At 36.1% G+C, this 20,015-nt stretch overlaps 1 protein-coding gene across 6 annotated transcripts; it reads left to right on the forward strand.

Moving 5' to 3' along the window:
* The first annotated feature begins 394 nt into the window (after positions 1-394).
* Positions 395-16,412, forward strand: qtrt2 (queuine tRNA-ribosyltransferase accessory subunit 2). Of its 6 annotated transcripts, none has more exons than XR_013796283.1 (10): positions 395-512; positions 2,256-2,500; positions 2,874-2,929; positions 6,313-6,389; positions 6,617-6,826; positions 8,922-9,121; positions 10,677-10,846; positions 13,908-14,004; positions 14,443-15,454; positions 15,506-16,412. XR_013796283.1 is itself a non-coding variant. In XM_079601323.1 (9 exons), the coding sequence occupies exons 2-9, from the start codon at positions 2,301-2,303 to the stop codon at positions 14,678-14,680; spliced, it is 1,230 nt and encodes a 409-aa protein (XP_079457449.1). In that variant the 5' UTR covers positions 503-650; positions 2,256-2,300; the 3' UTR covers positions 14,681-15,323. The 6 variants fall into 6 exon arrangements, 4 of the variants coding, with proteins under 4 accessions (XP_079457449.1, XP_079457447.1, XP_079457446.1 ...); XR_013796284.1 differs by having other exon boundaries at positions 10,677-10,828; positions 15,506-15,662; XM_079601323.1 differs by lacking the exon at positions 15,506-16,412 and having other exon boundaries at positions 503-650; positions 10,677-10,828; positions 14,443-15,323.
* The last annotated feature ends 3,603 nt before the right edge of the window (positions 16,413-20,015 follow it).

The raw sequence follows: 20,015 nt of genomic DNA on the forward strand, positions 1-20,015 counted from the left end.
ATTTTTCCGTTAACATTTTAACTTTATTCAAAGGTTTAGTAATTTTGTTGCATTTTTTTCTGTCTTATGTCTATAAGTTATAGTTTTATTAATTTTATTTCAGTTTGAGTTTTTTAGTACAAGTTAAATGAAAAAATTGCCTTGGCCACTGTAGCTAATTTAATTAAATTTCATTCAGTTAACGTTTGCTTTCAATCATTTTCTTTCTTTTTTTAATGGTTGTAATTTTAATTTTAGTTTTAGTTAACTATATTAACCCTGATCTGAATGCGTTCTGTTTTACAAGCTCACTTGACTTAGAAAAATGTACTCAAATAATGAAATTGCATTAAATAAATTACCCATCGAATAATGCAGTCATATGTATAAAAATCTAAATCAAATGAACAGCTCTGTGCTGTAGAAATGTTATGACGTCGTAAATGTGAGACGCAAGTCAAAGCGCTACGAAATATTTCTGCGACTTGAAGTTCTCACATGTCCTGGTTTCTGAAGCAGCTAAGAGCAAATAGGTAAGCTTGAGAGCCTGTTACAACGTTTTATGTATTGTCGTATGACATTTTTTTTATTCAATGCTAACAAGCTGTCGCGGCGAACTGTGCTCGCTGTGTTGTCAACTTGCTTACATTTATTTTGGAAATTACATTCAAGTATGAAAACTAGACAGTGTTGTCTAATATATTTTACTCATATTTGCATATCAAGCACTATATCCCTCTGGGGCCGTATTCACAAATAATTTTATCTTACCACTAGGAGTACTCCTAAATCGCACTAAAAGATTTTAGCTAGGAGTGTTCTCTTAAAAGTTATTCACAACGCCTTTCAGACCTACTCTTAGTAAGGAAAAATGACAACTTCTAAACTAAGAGTGAGTCTTCGTTGCTATGGATGACGTCAATTATCATGCACGAGCTTCCTCGCAATGATCACGGTGATTGGTTGTTAGATGCCCTGTCACCATGCGAACCATAACACAGACGCACCAAATCATGGAATTACGACAACTAAATATGTCTGTGTCCTACACAAAATAATAATAATAATGTCATCGAAATGCATATATAAAGACATGTGTGTGCAGGCCCCAGTGAAGTGTAATTCTAAAAAGGCAGAGAGAGAGAGAGAGAGAAAAGTTGTGAATTAAATTAAATTAAATCAAGGTAGCCTAATACCGTAATGAAAACAGCCACTTGCCTAATAATGAAAAACGACACTTGCATTAACACTTGCTTGGTTAATTGACATCCTATTAGCCTAAATAGACTACTTAAAACAAGGAAATATTGCTCCTATTTAAGTAATGTAATAGTTGAATGACGGTGGATTATGAACTCGCCAAAACGGAAAAGAAAGCCCTATTGGACGCAGGATCAGTTACTGCTGCTGGCCCAGTTGGTGTTGAAAAAAAAAAAAACATAATAAAAGGGAAATTCGGCACTGGGATACAACATCGAGAATTGTGAAGTTTGCATCGAACACAATTGGGTATTGTGGGTTTTCTTTCTATTCACAAACATGTCCTCATCCTGACGTGGTGCAATTATTTTAATGTGTCCCGTCTAGCAGCGACCACTCCGGGCACACCGGCAATATCCATAAAGCTGGCTCTGTTTCTTTGGAGTTGGCGAATGTCCAAAGGAAAACGTATGAACTGTCGAATAATATGGGGTCTACAGAGTGCATTGATGGTTTGGTGGATGGATCTGCTTTCCGATGGCTGGGATATAGCTAGATCGTCGGCATTACACAATTGCATTTTCCCCGTTGCCAGGTGGCGAAGTGTTATCAAACATTTCAATTCGGCACTGATTGGGTTGTTGCGATTAGTTGGCGCTGTTATTGCATCCCTCACAAGATCCACAACAATCAGTATTCCCTCAAGGTTAAGGCGGTGTCTTTGTAATAACTCCGTGTCATTGGCTGTCTCCAACACACTGTGTCGCGCGGCGATTTTAAGATCCTTTGTGAATAGGTCTTAGTGAGTTAGGAGTCCTCTCGACTTCTTTTAAGCTGTCCCAGACTTAGGTGCTACTTTTAGGGCTAAAATGCTTCGTGAATTACTCTTAGTGAAAAAAATTAGGAGTCCTAAAGTTAGAAGTGACACGCCCATTATTTTTAGGAGTTGCTCCTAAATTCGCCTGTTAGGAGCTACTTTTAGCCTTAAAATTCTTTGTGAATACGGCCCCTGGAAAATAAGGAGGATGAACGTATTGTTTCTGCAGTTAACGAGCTGTCATTTCTTCTCTCTTTAGATCTGAGAAACCTTCACATTAGGAAGCTACAGCTCCACAAGTGGGATGAAACTGCAACTGTCACGAGTGGTACAGGGATGTCGCTTGGGGGTTTTGACTGGATTGGGGAAATCAGGGCAGCACTCACTAGAGTTGCCCGGCTGTCTCCTGTATACTCGCTGTGCAACTGTTCCCCATCTGACCCAGGACACATTACACACTTTAAGAGACCTGCCTTCAGTCACACAAGTGTCTGTGGATTGCCTGTAAGATTGTAGTTATACATTCAGGGTCAGGGATTCACTAAATATTTGGCAAATAGTTTACTTTTTTTTACTAAACATGTCAGTCTGTAAAAATGGCATATTTTGCTGACAGATCTGGGTTCGGTTTAATGTTGTGAAATCTTGAATTTTCATAGTGGATGGAAGTATGAGAGTAATGATTTTTTTTCTTGCCATCTGTTAAGTGACTTTGAGTTTCTAAAAGGCACTGTATTATAGAAAAAAAATATTATTGTTAAATTGCTATTTGGAAGAATATTGCTTTAAGTTCTGCAAATATTTTTCACACTGAATAAGTGTGATTTTTTTCTCTGAAAATTTTCTGCACAGTTCTTCAGCCCTTTTTCTTTTTCAGTGCTGAACATCAAGAGGTTCTGGAGGAATTCAAAGAGGGTGTCAGAAAGTTTGCAGGTTAGAAGTTCACTCTTTTTGTTACTTGCTTTTTTTGGTTTAAAATGGTAGGTTGTATGGAAGCTTGTTTACGTCACATGATAATAAAAAAAAGGTAATTGTGACTATCTGGCGTTTTTTTACTTTTTTCTCACAATTGCAAGTTTATTTCTCACAAAAAAATTTTTTCCCTCAATTGTGATTTTTATGTCGCAATTCAAACTTTATAACTAGCAATTGCAAGTTTATTTCTTGCAATTCTGACTTTTTTGTTGTAATTGTGAGATGTAAAATCAGAATTTTTAGATTAAAAAGTCACAGTTATCTTTACTTTTTTATTCTGTGGTGGAAACCAGCTTCCATAGGTTAGTGTGGCTGTAATACTATCTCAGCTTGTGCTGGTACCAATCATATACCAATCATAATGTCTTTCTTTAAACATATCATATTTATAAGGTGAGTGGACCAAGGGATCAATGTTTGGTTGCTTTATCTTGGCTCTTTTAGTTCCTGATGGCCATCTGGTTCTAAAAGCATCTTCTTACCTTGATGACTATTAAAACCTGCTACATGTGTATATGAAATAAATAATGAAATATCACAGCACTAAGCAACATATATATCACTAATATTTCATTATAAGTACAGATTTATTTAATGGCCCCTTAAAGTGTGAAATGGACCTCTTATTCCTGTCGGCTATTTTTTAAAAGAGTGGTATAATGCCCTTCTCACAATATGTAAAATAAGTCTTTGTTGTCCCCAGAGTGTTTATGTGGGGTTTAAGCTCAAAATACCCCATAGATATTTTTATATAGCATGTTAAAATTGTCACTTTTTGAGGAAAGCAAAAACAGTAGTTTTGTGTGTTTTTAAATGTAAATGAGCTGCTGCTCCCGGCACAGAGGGCGGAGCTTCAACAGCTTGCACTCACACAGACATGTACTGAAAATTTCAAAAACTTTTAGCCTTTTATGTTCAGACCTCAGTCAGACAATGATGGAGAGACTCAAGAAGTGACAACATGTAGACAACATTTAAATGGTTAGTTGATGAATTTATGTAGCTTATGTGTAGTTATCTTCTTGTCATTGGTTTGCATATTCTATCATGATAATCTATAAATCGCATTCCCGGGGGCGGGGTTTATGTCAATTTTAGGGTTTGGGATGTCACTAACCCGGGAGGAATGTCAAGTAGTCCCTACCAGCCGTTTGTTGAAATCATAATCAACCACCCCTTTAGCTGAAGATAGTTGTTGATAAATAGTTTGGGGCCAAAGATGGCATATTTCAAATCACAAACTTTAAGTGGGTCTAGCAACTGCAATTGAGATAAATGCCATTGCAGATTCTACTCGAGAATCATCAGGTGCTTCCCAAACGGAAGGCTGCATCCTAGTGAGGCGACGTTCTTCCTAGTCTGGTCCTTCTGAGGCTTGTAGTCGAGTCCTCCTCAACATTAAACTGTCTAGTAAGTGTGCGCATGGCTACGTCACACATGTTCTGACCGCTCACTGTCACGACACAAAAATATTATAATTTGAACAAAATACTTTATATTAAAAACCTTTGTTAATTACTTTTCTGTTAATGTAGTACAGGTAATGAAAATCATCTCTGGTCTCCCAGTGGTTTACAGTGCGCACAGTTTAGCATTATGTGATTAACTTACAACAAAATAAAATGTGATGCCTTTTATCTTCAGAATATTTTTTTTTGTCTTGCATTACATAGTGGAATTGGACAAGCTTAGTGCTGATTAATTTTCTCCTAGTTTTCTTTTGTGAATTGGAATGTGTGCAAAGGATTGTGGGTGATTGGAGGATGCAAAGTATACGCTTGATGCATCCTTCAAAACAGGCCGAATGAAGGATGAGAAATGAAGACTGCCTTCAAAGGATCCTTTAAATTAAGAAGACTTTGACAGAGCTTAAGGATGTGAAAGCGGAGTTATGCAGCCTTACTAGGACGCGGCCTTCTGATTGAGAAGCACCTATACTGTCACTTTAGAAGTTTGTTCAAGATCATTGAAAAGTCAAAGAGTGCGGGACAACATGTCACTCACATGGCAGCAATAGCAAACCTCAACAATCCAATCAATTCCCAATGGACAAAACTAAGTCCCGCCCTACATTTTTTATTGTTTGAGAAGCCATTTCACTCAGATATATGTCCCAATAGGTAAGGAAAAAATATAAAAACTTATTTTAATGGTGAGTAAAGACTTTATACAAAAATATTTTATTCAATTCAATTAAATCTCTTTTACTTGCAGTACTAGAAGTTGAGTTATGGTTGAATTCCTCTTGAAGGTGAAATGTGTAATTTCAGCACATATAGCAATATTGCAAAAATACACTTTAAGCAGGTTTTAAGCACACATCTATTGCTCAAACAGATTGCAATTCCATTTGGTGCCATTAGTGATCCAGAAATTACACCTTCTATCCCCCCAAAAAAGTCATTGTATAATAAAATATATATATATTTTTTTATATTATTGTAGCTTTCTACCCAACAAAATTCCCCAGTGTGTGTTGTCTTAATTTTTTAGTTCTGAAAACATGTTTTCAGATTCTCTTCTTCTCACTGACTACTAAGTGACTGTTTAGAAATAATTATACATTCATGCTTGGTTGCATACCTTTTTGCATTTTTGAAAAATGACTTTTCAGTTTTCATTTTGCAACCGTAACGAAAAGAAGGGCACTGTTTCAGTCACTGCCTTCTGCAATCCAACCAGAAATGAGAAAGGTAATTGTGTTCACAATATTAAGATGTGTGACCGTGAAGACATTTCAAAGGCTGACTTGAGGCGGCTGCAAGTGCTCCATTTGGATAATTACAAAAAGAAAATTGGTCTACATGATAATGTTGGTCACCAAAGTTCACCTCCTTCATTTCCACACAGTACCACCGAATTCAGATTCCTCCTCATGTTCCTTTCGTACATGTGCACGTTCACCTTATCTACAGTTGCCAATTAGTTTGTACAAGCTCTGCAAATGTACACGTTTGCCCCAATTTGTCCTAATCTCCATATAAATGCATTTTTATATCTTCAGAATAATGAGTTGAGCTCTTGGTTGTTTATTTCGCCAGTAAACAGTGTTGCCAAAATGAACAAGTGTTCTGCCTGATTGCATTGGACTGTTCTCATGCAGTCAATCACTTCTGAGGATTTAGATGGATGAATAACAAAAGTGGATTTTGCAGTTCGTCATATGTTGCGTGTTGCCACTATTTATATCTTTGAGATTGCAGTCTTTGAAACTTCTGTTAAAACGTTTTAGGTTAATTTAAGATGCATGACATATGTTTTGATTTGAAGTAGTTTTTGAGGTATGCTGGTTACAATAGAAATCTGATCTGCCATTACTCTGACGTGGTTTTCTTGCGCAGGTCTTCATGATACTGTGCTTTTCAGCTCTCTGCATGATTCTGCTAACACCAGCCCTGCCGGTCACGTCACCAACAAGGTTAGAGAACTATGTCGAATGATTGTTTTCAACCTCTTTTGTCACTGAGATGGACTGAAATTCCATTAAATCATTACAAGTAGTCTAAAAGGGCAATTTAGTAAAATGTAATTGGTTTTCAACTGCTCCATTTTGGCTTAGAGAGGGAGCTTTTGTGTCCTCTAAAGCTATGCCATCCCTTTATTGTTAATTGGCAGGGATTTAATGGTTTGTTTGTGATTTAACAGACAGTGTCGGTGTGGGGCAGCGGTGGAAGGATAGAGCTGACGGCGGATCGGTTCATGGCGATTCAGGCAGCTATTCAGCCGGACTGCTATCAGAGCATGGCGGACGGAGAAACCTGGCAGGCCAATACTTCTCGCAAGAGAGTCCGTAAAGCAGTGGACAGGACTCTGGCCCATCTGGATGAATGTCTGGTGTTGCACCAGAAATCACAGGTCAGTACACAAAAACACAGACTGAGTTCTGAATACCTGTCAGGGACTGCAGGATACATTTCCAATGAAACTGGCAAATGCCACATCCGTCATATTCTATACTGTTCAGGGCTCAACTTTAGTGTTTCAGAAAGAACCACAGAATTAAGTCAGACAAGAGAAACTTTACAAAATGATTTAAAATTTGACTTTATATTACAATCGTGGGGAACTCCATTTTAGGGTCAATGTTAGTCTAAATGGTAGTGGTGTCAACAATAATCGATTCAGCGATGCATCGCAATGCGGGGCATGTACGATTCAGCATCGATGCGGCAAAGTGCCATAATCGATTATGTCACTGTTTATTTTCTGGCCTTGAGTTGGACAATAAAGTTGTGAAGTTTCGATTACTTCCGTGGGCATAACAACAACAACAACCAAGACGGCTGAGGCGGAGGGAGACGACCGCGATAGACGGGTAATTAAAAACGCACGCAAAGCTTGGAAAAGCGGACATCTGGGCACATTTCGGATTCTACGAAGTTAATGGGGAAACTAGACAAGATGAGGCTTAACACAGGAGCGCAGCTTCGCGGCTGAGACACGAATAGACTATTAACATAAAGCTTTTACTTTTAAACACAAAAGGCACGTCCATTTTAATTTAAAAAAATTTTTTATTAAACAAACCAGATCAAGAGCAAAAACAAAATAAAGTGCATAACTGAAAAATAAAGCATAGGCTCAAAACTAATACAAACAGTGGGCACTGCGCATTGGGCTCCAATAATTATTTCCCGTCTTCTAAAAAAAAAAAATGCTGCTACACTGCCGATGTCTTTGTTGACATGGTTGAGGAGGACTGACTCTGAATTAAACGCTCTCAATTAAATAAATAATATTCAGCAAACCTTCTAGTAGCCTACTTTCCTCAATCTGTCTCTCTTCTCCGGTGGGTTGGGCTAATCCAAAAGAAGTGAAACCAAGGGGGGTGTTCTGAAGACAGACTGTTACCTGTGAAACAGGGGTGCTCTGAAAACACCCCCATTAGCAATTAGTGCTTTCCACCTGATGAAATGAACGCGGCAAAACTGATGAAATGAACGCGGCAAAACTGATGAAATGAACACGGCAAAAAAATCAGAATTTTGGTCAAGCCAGAACGTATCGACCAATAATCGACTAATAGACTGGGAGATGCCATATACAATACCCTGTACCATTCAATTTTATTTTGTTTAATGACATTTATGTCGAAGATACAGGAGAGCGATAATACACACATAGCAGCCAATAAAATCTGTTGTTCAATATATGACTGCTTGTATTGCCTCATGACTGATGAAAAATGTGCCTTGTTGTGTGCAGTAAAATTTTGATGCATCACAATGCATCGTAGAATCGAATTGAATCGAATCGTTACCTGGTGAATCGTAATCGAATCGAATTGTGAGGGCAGTGCCAATGCACACCCCTACTAAATGGCCTCGCAATAACATGCAACGGCATTTTATTACATAAATAGTAATAATGTATATACATAATTTATATTATATATATATATATATATATATATATATATATATATGTTCTTATTATTTGGGGTTCATGGTTCGTCTCAATCACTTTAGTTTGTAGTGGAAAGTAAAAAGTAAGGATGTACACGTATACATTTTATTATATTTTCTTATTGTGTGTGTGTGTGTGTGTGTGTGTGTGTGTGTGTGTGTGTGTGTGTGTATATAATGTAACTAAAACTAATAAAAACATTTCTGTTAATTAAAATGAATCTGAAATAAAAAATTGATATGTTGAAAAATTAAACTAACAAATAATAATAAACTGAAATAAGTTTGTTGAACTCATAAAATTGTTAACTATAAATAAATAAAAATGTAAAGACTAAATGTGAAAAAAAATACTTAAATAGCAGTATTAAAAAAAACTAATAAAATGACAAAATCATATGACTAAAAAGTAAACTGAAATGATCATAACTAAAAAAAAAAGAAAAAAGATATAAAATAAAAAATATAAAAATAAAAGCTAATTAATTCAACTATAATAAAACTAAAATATAAACTATTTGCAAACATACTGTCTTTGTCCACAGGAATTAAAACAGGCAGAGATATTTGGGGTTGTGGAGGGTGGAGACATTATGGAGGAGAGGCTCCGGTCGGCACGAGAGACTGCCAAGCGTCCTGTGGGCGGGTTTGTGCTGGATGGATTTCATTCTGCTGCCATGGACCAGGATGTGAGGGCTCAGCTGATTAGAGCAACATCTGCAGAACTTCCCCAAGAAAAACCCAGGTAAAAAAGGAGTCTATTTAAATTTCTGCCTCGCGGGCTCAGACATTTCATCAGCTGGAGATTGAGAGGATAAATCGTCCCCATCTTATCATTCTCTGATTATGCACCTCGATTCTCAGCAGCCATAGCAACACTCCATCCCACCAGGAGCCCATAGCAACCACCTCATCCCTTTTGGAGTGATGGAAGTGCTAGGGTTAGAAATAGTTCAGGAAGAAACTTCATCTTAAATTCCTAGTGTTGTAATGATTGATTTCTCTGATCTCCCTCTCTTGGAGATTGACTGGGAGGTTACAGAATCACACAGAAACAGCAAGACAATGGCAGGAAGTAAAGCAGTGTGGATCTGGAAGCGTCCTTGGACTCAGCGGGGTCTTAAGAGGGCTGCTTCCCACTGGGCTTTACAGTCTTGTTAGAAACCGACATTTCCCTGGGGTGTATCTCGGGTCACAAAAAACTGGAGCTGGAGAAGGTTGTGAGGCACAAAGGCTGGAGGACAGGATACATAATTTAGATTTAGAGCAGGACAAGATGTTTCTGTGCTGCAGTATATATGCTGTTATATATATATATATTAAAAAGTGTGAACTTATTTTTTTAAAGAAATTAATAGTTATTAATTAATTCAGCATTAAAATAAGCAAAAGTTATAATATAGGCATTTATAATGTAAATTTTTTTTTTTAAATCAATGCTGTTTCATTTAAACTTTTTATTAATCAAAGAAAAAAATTGTGATTTCCTCAAAAATATTAAACAGCACGACTGTTTTCAGCATTAATAATAATAAGCATATTAGAATGATTTCTGAAGGATCGTGTGACACTGAAGACTGGAGTAATGATGCTGAAAATTCAGCTTTGCCATCACAATAAATTTTACTTTAAAATATTTAGAATATAGAATTTTTAATTCTAATAATATTTCACAATATTACTGTATTTTTTATCAAATAAATACAGCCTGAATTTAAGAGACTTCTTTCAAAAGCAAAAAATAAATAAATAACTGACCCCAAACATGTAATTATCTTTTAGTTTTTTTTGAAAATGTGCTTGTGGTCCTCATTTGTTTTTCAACTATCCAAACTCTCAATTTAACCAATGAACTGGTTTTTTTTTTTATTGTCCTTTTTCAATAAAAGTTTTTCTATACTTTTATGAGATAGCTTTTGGATCTCTGTTGAACCTTTATGTTTTGTATTAATACTTAATGATTTACCCTAGGCTGAACTTTGCTTTGATTTATTACTTTAATCTGTCTTTCTGAGGAACACTGAGAAAAGTGTTCACTAACCAATAGAAAGATCCAAAGCTTTAGAACTACGTATTACTTCTGAAGAGTGTAATCTATTCAATGTTTAAATACCTTTTCCTATCTCAGCTGAACATGCAGAGACAACTATGACCTTTAATTAACATTTAGATTTAACCTTTTATTAATAATAACTCTCATTAAGGCAAAAAAAAAAAAGCATTGTATTTGACTGATATATTGTACTTTAAGCCTGAAAAAAAAAAAGGTTTTCCGTCAAAACTTTTGCCATTTATTTCAGGTTGGTGTTGGGGATTGGCCGTCCTGATGAGGTCATCAGCTGTGCTGAAGCAGGAGTCGACCTGTTTGAGAGCTTCTTCCCCTTCCAGGTGACAGAGCGGGGTTGTGCGCTCTCCTTCGACTACACCATTGATCCCGACCCTGAGACGGCAGGTACATCAGCTCCTACAGGTGTGTGCAGAGGCCCATAGTTACACTATTCAAAAGATATTACAGGCTTCCTACAGGCACATACACACATTTCTAAGGCCTCTATATCACCATGATCAAAACTTTGATGAAAGACCTTACATGCCTACCGGCATCTGATTGATAGTTTATTATTTTTTAGCAAGTAAAAGGCCTTCTTAGTATAATAAAAAAAAAAAACGTCCAACTTCAGGTTTTTGTACATTTTTCATCTTGATGGGGAATCTTTAGTTATTTTTATAAACTAAACGTAATATAACTTTAATGTTGTTAGTAATATTTCAAGATGAACACTTACTGGACTGAAGCAACTTCATCTTACATGTTCGCCATGTAAATGTCAACAACTGCACCACATTGCATTTAGTTTGGGCTTCTGAATAAAATTAAGGTGTTTTTTTCATCGTCGAGTATGAGATCAATATTCTCACTGTATCATACATACTAAATGAGCCATAAAAGCCTGATCTATCAAAAAAAAAAAATTAAATACACTTTTCAAAAAACGCATGCAAATCTTTTTATTATTAATTTTTTTTTGTCTAAAGGTTCAATAAACTGTTCCATTTTCTGATTATTTAAATGTCAGGCTTTACAGGGTTAAACAGCTTCTGTGTAGAGAACATTGAGAACTTTCAGTTTCAACAGTGCCATAGTTATTGCATGTTGCCTTTGTATGTCGTATTAAACCGCTATAATAGAAAGTATTTTAACACTGAAACTTTAATTTTAAGAAAAGACCGTTTCAGATTCATCTTGTGATATAAAAAACGAGCTGTTTAGCACAATAATATGAATGAATAAAGTCATATTTCAAGTGTTTGCTACCAGATCAGTGTCAGCAGGAACTATGCGCTGCATGTGAGGCTGTTTTTCACAGTATGGCTTGGTGGAAGTGGAGCTGTGCCTCTGCTAGCTGTTTCAGATAATTAAGTTTGATTTAAGAGAATAAAGTCTTGGAGACAGAGTGTGTTTGTTCAGGCCCCAGTCAAATTAAATAATTGGCTCGCTTCTAACAGAACCGGAGCACTGGGAATCCGTCTTGCCATCTTCACTGACAGCAGGAGTCAAACCTTCTCTGTATGAAGTCAAACCTTATCATGGTTTCTCACAATTTGGTGTTGCTTTTTTACTTTTAAAAGCATATTCTGTGAGAATTGCAAGTGTATGTCTTCAAGTATCTGGATCACATAAAGAGACATAAAAAATTCACTATAGGGCATAAATAATTGATTTGGGCTGTTAGGTGTGCAGCAGTCTGTTCTAAGAAGAAGCTAATCGATGTGTTAGGATGGTAATAGAGTTCGGGACAGGCACTTGCAGAGGGAAGAAAGAAAGAGATATCCTCTCAGCCAATTAGAGAGCTCTGCAGGGGGACTGTCCATAACCTCACCCTGATCTGCCACCTTCTGTCACTGCAGGTCACAAGTTTTAATCCACACCATTCTTGTCTTTCGCACCCTCTTCTTTCTCTCTCCATGTGTCTTTACTCCCTTATTTTCTTCTCTTTTTACTGGTTTCTCTTCGTCAGTACATTTTTTGCATATACATCACTGTACATATTTCATGCAAATTTTGAATTATTTTATTTGTACATAGAATATGAAAGGCATCTATGGTTATATACAATTAAACGTGCACTCAGTAATTTTAGTTGCACTATAGTATTTCTGATTTTTCTTTTTTTTTTATCTTATGGTTAAATAAATGGTTAAAATCACTCACATTCTGGTCATATTAATAGCCTATTAAAAACATGGAGCCTTATGAAGGCTGCCATGTTGAGATCACATGACTATAGCCATATGGTTTTAGATATGCTGTAAGTTTTTTTTTTTTTTTTTTTTTTTTAAGTCAGCATGAAACTGAAGTTGCAATAGTCTTTTATTCCCTAATGAGTGACATATCCGAGTGAAACGACTTCTCGAACAAGAAAAAATGTAGGGCGGGACAGACTTGATTTTGTCCAATGGGAATTGATTGGATGATTGTGGTTTACTATTTCTGTGATGTCATGTAAGTGACAGGTTGTCATTCATAAACGTGTCATCAGAGAAAAGATGTCTCTGCAAGAGGAAGCAAGGGGAACTTATTTTGATGAAATTTGGAGGGCACATTAATTAAAAACAATAATTATGTGCACGAATAAATAATTTATAATAAATACTGCAATATTCCATTTAAAAAAATTAATTGTTGGAATTCATGGTGATTTCATGATGATGTAATCTATAATATTTTTTTATTATATTGTAAAAAATATATATATTTCTTTCTTTTTTTTCACTAGAATTTAAGAGAGAAAGGCCTTCAATGTTTCATTCACTAACCATGCATATGTACAAATTTGTGTGTGAAATCGGCATATAAATGCTTTGATTAATCTTTCATTCTTTATTTCCTTACTCATAAATTTATTCTTAATTTACAAAAAAGTATAGGAACAACTGAAACTATTCTGGGTGGCCTTATAAACATGTTGAACTACTATTTTATTGAATACATGTATAATGAAATATTTATTATGAAAATCTATAAAATTTTAAGAAAATATGCTTTATACTAGAGCAGAGAGGTCTGGAATCTTGGTCTTTATAAAAGGTGTTTATTTAGTTTGAACTGGTTTTGAGGATGACACACTTGGCATTGCTTGGGCAAGAGCATGTCTTTAGAGAGTGGTTGTGCGGAAAGCATTTATATGGATACTTTTGGGCGTGTTTTATGTAAATTACAAACAGCTCATTTTGAATACAACAAATTGATTAACATTAGAATGAGGTTAAGAATAAAATACTTGTTGTGAATTTAGTTGAAACCTTTTGTGATTATGCAATTATTAGTGAATGAGACCTGGTGTTCTTTTAATAGAAACGCCACTGCCTGTAGACTACCAGAATTTCATTAAATTTGAAAATTACGTTTCCTTGTCATGTACACACTAGACATGAAAAATGCACCACTTTCATTATCTGGTCATGAAATGCATATGTAATGGGTTTTGCCTTGTGATGAATGTTTAATCATGTGTACATGTTTGACTCAGTGCTGGAACTCAATGGAGAGATGCCTGCTGTCAAGAAGCTGAATGGAAATGGAGGAACAAATATGACGCCTTTCGAAATGAACCTCAAAGATAAAAGGTGCGTGTGTGTGTGTGTGTGTGTGTGTGAAGGGAGACAAGGACATACTCTTTCACCCCTCATACAGCTATGCATGTTTTCATTGCTCATATCAGATGAGGCCACTAATGCTTTCTTTCATGATCTCAATCTCCTCAGCTTGTATATGAGGATTAATACATTTTATATGTCAGTAATTCATTCTCGCTTCTGAGGGCATTTCCATAATATTGCTCCTATCACTAGAGTCAGATCAGATTAGTGGTCAAAGGAGCGATGAAGGATATTTAACAAAAGGATTTTCCAACCCCCACACCCACTGCCTTATAAAACCCTTTTTTTTTCTTTTTTTTTTAATTGCAGATTTGTCCTTAAATATATTTTTATCCTTTAAAATCCCTAAACGTACAGATTCCCTGGTGTGAAAATGATCTCCATAACACTGTGTTTGACTTTCAGGTATCAAGATGATTTCCGCCCACTTGTGGAGGGCTGTGGCTGCTACTGCTGTAAAAAGCACATGAGAGCATATGTTCATCATTTACTGGTGACCAACGAGCTGCTTGGTGGTGTTTTACTCATGCTGCACAACATGGCACATTACCTAGGCTTTTTCAAAGCGCTGCGGGAGGCAATAGCCAGTGAACGTTTGCAGGACTTTAAAAATAGAGTGCTTCAGTGCAGAGAAGGTGATTGAAATGATTGAAGGACTTCAGGCAACAACAACAACAAAAGAATGAACAAAAGAACCCCTACATCAGAGCATACTTAGGCCTTTGGTTTCTGAGTATGTGGTCTCATGAATATAAAGCTGGTTTCTGATGCACATGCTCTTGCCATGGAAATTATCAGACTAAAAGTGCTACTGTGAGTGACACAGCAAACCTTTTAAAATTGACATTGCTCATCTCAGTTCTCTTATGGATTTTAAATTTGTCGTCTGCTGCATCAAATGAACCATTTCACTTCGAAGGAGCATAAATAATGGTGAACTTATCTTTTTTAAAGAGCAGCACGTGCTCAGATTCTCACTTTTTCAAGCCCTGAAAAATGACCACCTGCTGTTTTGCTCAGCGTATATTTTTCTGACGAGTTACACATTTAATATTGGAAAATGCTGCATTTTTTTCCCTCTCTTTCATACAATAATGGTATTGCATAATAATATGTATTATCAACATTAACATTTTGCCCTTATGTTAAGTTATAAACTTTTTTTCTTTAAACCACAAACCTTTTGTTTTTGCCAATCTTTACATTCCTATTCATTATGTATTTTTAACTTTCCAATAAATGCACAGCAGAGTGCCTGTAAACCTTTTAGCTGTGACTATATGCACAACATAACACAGCCTAAAGTGCCTTATTGCTTTTATAGTGCAGTTTAATGTTATGTCTGTGTATATTTTAGCACTGCTAAAATGCTGTATTGACCAATCAGGTTCCAGGGTCGTAACAATCCATTTTAATTGTTGTTTTATGGTCTAATTAAGGATGTATGCATGCATTTTTAAAAAGTGAGTACTGTAACATATATTCATTTGGTAGACCTTTTTACAAATAAGGAATGCTGCCACAAGCAATTCTCAAGGAGACAATAACATAAGTGGAGCAATACAAAGTTTCAAAGTTGACCATGTAAAATCTAGTACTGAGATGTAGGTGTAAAAGAGCAACAGGACAGGATATTCTTTTAAAGACTTAAAGGATTAGTTCACTCAAAAATTAAAATTACCAGTAATTACTCACCCAAACCCGTAAGACCGCGCACAAAAAGTATAAGGGTTTGCGCACAAAAATTATTCTCGTCGCTTCATAATATTAAGGTTGAATCACTGTAGTTACATGGACTATTTCAATGTTTTTACCTTTCTGGGCCTTGAAAGTTGCAATGACGTTACTGTCAATGGAGGGACAGAAAGCTCTCAGATTTCATCCAAAAATATCTTCATTTGCGTTTCGAATGTCTTATGGGTTTGGAATGACATGAGGGTGAGTAATTAATAACAGATTTTTTATTTTTGGGTGAACTAACCCTTTAAGGGAGAGTGAGTTGGAGTGAGAATGTGTTAAAGTGAGAAATCTTTGGTTAGATGCAAGCAGCAGAAATTGGAAATCAAAGAGAGAAACAATGGTTTGCAATGTTACTTACTAAAGCTATTTTTCCCCAGATACAGAAACAGTGAGGCTCAAAAGTCTGACTTTTTTTTTTTTTCAATGCAAATTATATAATCAGCATTGAAGAGGACCTATTATACTTTTTACATTTTTAACCTCTTTAGTGTGTAATGCTGTTGTTTGAGCATTAAAAAGGACTGCAAAGCACAAAGTCACTCCAAAGGGAGTTATTCTCTATATCAGTAAGCACTGTTTATGACATCCCTGATAAACCTTGATTTTACTCATGAGATTTCTTCACAATATTCCTCATTTAAATAATTCCTGCCCAAGACAAAACCCAAAAAAAGGGGCAAGGCCTGGTTGAGTTGGGTTAGTAGCATGTTGAAACTTGCAATTATGGTAAGGGGTGTGACATTTACCAAACATACTCAAATCGGTTGACCAATCACAACACACTGGTCCGCCAACCAATCAATCACTACACACTGGTCCAGCAGAACAATTAGAACATATTGTTCTTTTCGGAAGGAGAGGCTTCATAGAGATAATAATAGAGAAAATAAATGGGTTTCCCAAAAGCATTGTTTCCCAAGCATTGTTTAAGTGTTTCCCAAAAGCATTGTTAGCCAACTATGGTTGCAATTTCTGTCGATATCAGCATAGTTTAAAAAGTCTGTGTTTCCTGAAACCATAGTTCCAATGAACATTCACAGCATAGCAAAGTTGTGTGGTTGGAACGAAAGCTCACAACCTGTAGTTACTTATGAACATAGTTTCTTGTTTGCATGAAGTGGACTTAATAAATCTTTATCTTGAGCAAAATAAGCAAACTGACAATCGGTACAATCTATACCCCCAGAGCGTTACTGTCAGACTGGGAAGAGAGGTGCTGCAATAATATAAAATATGTGAAAAATAAGTTGTTGTTTTTTAACCATTCATGAAAGCATGAAAACCAATTCTAGTAGACCCCAAAAACAAAATCAAGATTTTGTAAAAGGGGATAATAGGTCCTCTGAAACATGAATTTTTTATTAATATAACTTTATAATGATTATTTCCAGATTTACATTTTCAGTTTGATCCCATATTTTTGAAACCTACGGTATGTTTGGCAATCTGCTTTCACCTTTGAACATCAACCCGGTGTGTGTGCTCGTATGAGTGACAGCAAGATGCATTTCCATTTAAAAGCAGAGCGACACTTTCCCAGCAGGTGGTTCCTCCCCACGTTTTAGCCAATTACCTTTTCCGAAGAGCCAGGAGAGGTCATTAAAAAAGTTTGAGCTCCTGGACTACTTTCCATTGCTAGTCCCTGCACTTGATTTAGACTTCACTTTTATCCCAACCCAGCTTCCACTCTTCACAAGGGCTTTATCTCAGAGGTTTTGAGACAAAAATCAATTACATCATAAATTAATTACATCAATTAAATTATGTGTTTTTATAAGCAAAAACGGTTGAAATGTTCAAGATAGCAAAGACTTTGAAATTGACTTTTAATAATAGAAAAGTATTCAGTGGAGTAAAAAGTGTGACAACTAGCCCCAGTCTCCCCTATTAATCATAAACTTGACAGCCAGCTTTTAAGCTTTGCGTAATTAGCACTGTACCATCCGAACCAATACATTAAGATGTACTTTTAGCCTTCTCTCTGATGAAACTTGTCTACTTGTACCTTATGATTTTTTTTAATAATGCTTTTTATATATTTTTTGTGACCCATTTAGTATTGCAGGAGAGTTGGAAATGACTTTGGGAAACCTTAACTTGAAAATCCCGACTCAATTTCTTTTTAGATTTACTGCTTGATTGCGATGGATTCTCTATGGCTTTGTTGAGACCCAAGGTGATATTTCCTGAGGAATTGTGCCCTTTTAAGGGTCACTCAAGTATGTACAATGTATAAATGAAGAGGTTGTGAGAGTATTCTTTCCAGTCAAGTCTCATCCAGTTTGAATTTCACTGTTCATCTACTTGGTTTTTCAAGTATCAGTGATCTAATGCAGTGTTCAGTATGTCTCAATATATAATCTTGCTCTTTTTTTAGTTGAATGGCAGTTGTGCTCCTTGTCAGATTTACTTTAAAAGCAAAGAGACAGCTATGAAATGAAACTGAAGGGTTATTCTTGTGGGAAAACTTGACCTTTCAATCTTCAACTGCTCGGTTAAGTGCAAATCCTGTCTTCTGGCTCACCACATGGCTTGTTTCTTGAATTATACAGTATCTGAAGGCTTATGATGTTACATATATTTGTCAAATTGATGGCACAGAGCTAACGCAGTTATTCTAAAGCATTGCTCAGATTCTCCCTTCACCTCATATCTGGTCAAGTTCAGTCTCTTCCTACATATTTTATCAGGAGCAGTGTCAGTGGGAATTAAATTCTATATGTATATTTAAGGGTTTTATTTAATTATTGAAGAGTTTAGAGAGCTGTAGCATTGGGATTTTAGGATGAAGTGATCCCATGGCACCTCACATTACTTTGAGTTCACAGAATTTTATAGGAAAAGTGGAGAGAAGGCAATTTCTTCACCAGTTCAAGTGTCTATTTAGAAATCATAGTTATTCAATGTGATAGTCTATTATGGAATAAGAGGGTCATAAATGATCAGATATTTTGTCCTAATGACTGCCTCACTGTTCATTATCTCTCTACTCACCAAAAAAAGAACGTGCCTTTATACTCCGATGAGTGGAATGGTACAGCTCTGCCATGGAAATCTGACTGCGGGATGCCAAATTGAGTTTTCCAGAGTAAGTACAGAAGTACTGTTCCACTTTTGCTAGTCTCACTTTCCCATGATGTTCTGTTTCTAGACTGGAAGGTCAGGGAAAGTTGAGGTAAAGGTCATTGTTGTCTGTGTTGCTGAAAAGGTCTAACAGGAAGAAATGACCTTCTCTCAATCCATCATTCATCTCTTAACGTTGTTTGGTGCAAAACGATTTATCTGTACCAGCCTGCAAGTTTTCAGGACATTCCTTTTGATGAAATGATAACAGGTGCTGAACTTCCACAGCCACAGGTAACAAATGTATTATATGTCCTTCTGAGGGTCAAATAGAGTTGTTAAGCATGGGGGTTATCAGTTGAGTAAAATTATGACCTCCTCTGAAATAATTTTGGTGATGTTCTGATGTCTTTTTGCTAATTTAGCATGAAATAAAAACGGTAGTCTTCAGCTGTGGTTGGCGGAGAGGTCTTTTGACCCGTTTAGGCCGTTTGACCCCCTTTTGTCCTCTGTTATTTTGTATATTTGTTTAGAAATTCAGCTGGTTTCTCTGGGACAGTTTTATTTTTGGAAGGACATTCCATTATCAAAAAAGGTCAGTCAGTCTGTGACTTTGCAGGCACTCTGTCTCATGTTGATGCTTTGGTTAAACACTATCAGCGGTTCGTCCAGGCAGAAAATATAGATAATTATTTAGGCAATGTATGTTGTCTTGGAAATTACTCAATCTCTTTCACATCACGCACACTCAGGCACCTTGAAGAGGGCAACTCTGTTCTCACATACAAATGGATGTCCCCATAATCCATTACTCATACATTAGAGTCAGATGTTTTTTAAAATACTTTTAAAAATAACTATTAGACATACGTTATTTGAACTATAACTTAATCTAGATATCTAGATGACTGTATTCCCCCTTAAAATGGTTAAATTAGGACTGTTAAAACGAAAAGATTGTAATGTCCGCAAAACACTGCTACTAACTCCCATATTTAATGAAAATGCAACGTTTCGACCCTACTGGGTCTTCTTCATTTTCGTTTTAATATTCCTTTTTGTCCAGCACCTGCCAGAAGTTGGGATGTGCACACAATAACCCCTTTTTAAATTAGGACTGTCCCAGAGGTCTTGATCTTCTTGACTGTATCCGGCGATTACAAATTCTCAATTAA

The sequence above is a fragment of the Phoxinus phoxinus genome (assembly GCF_949152265.1).
Source record: "Phoxinus phoxinus genome assembly, chromosome: 24".
NCBI lineage: Eukaryota > Metazoa > Chordata > Actinopteri > Cypriniformes > Leuciscidae > Phoxinus > Phoxinus phoxinus.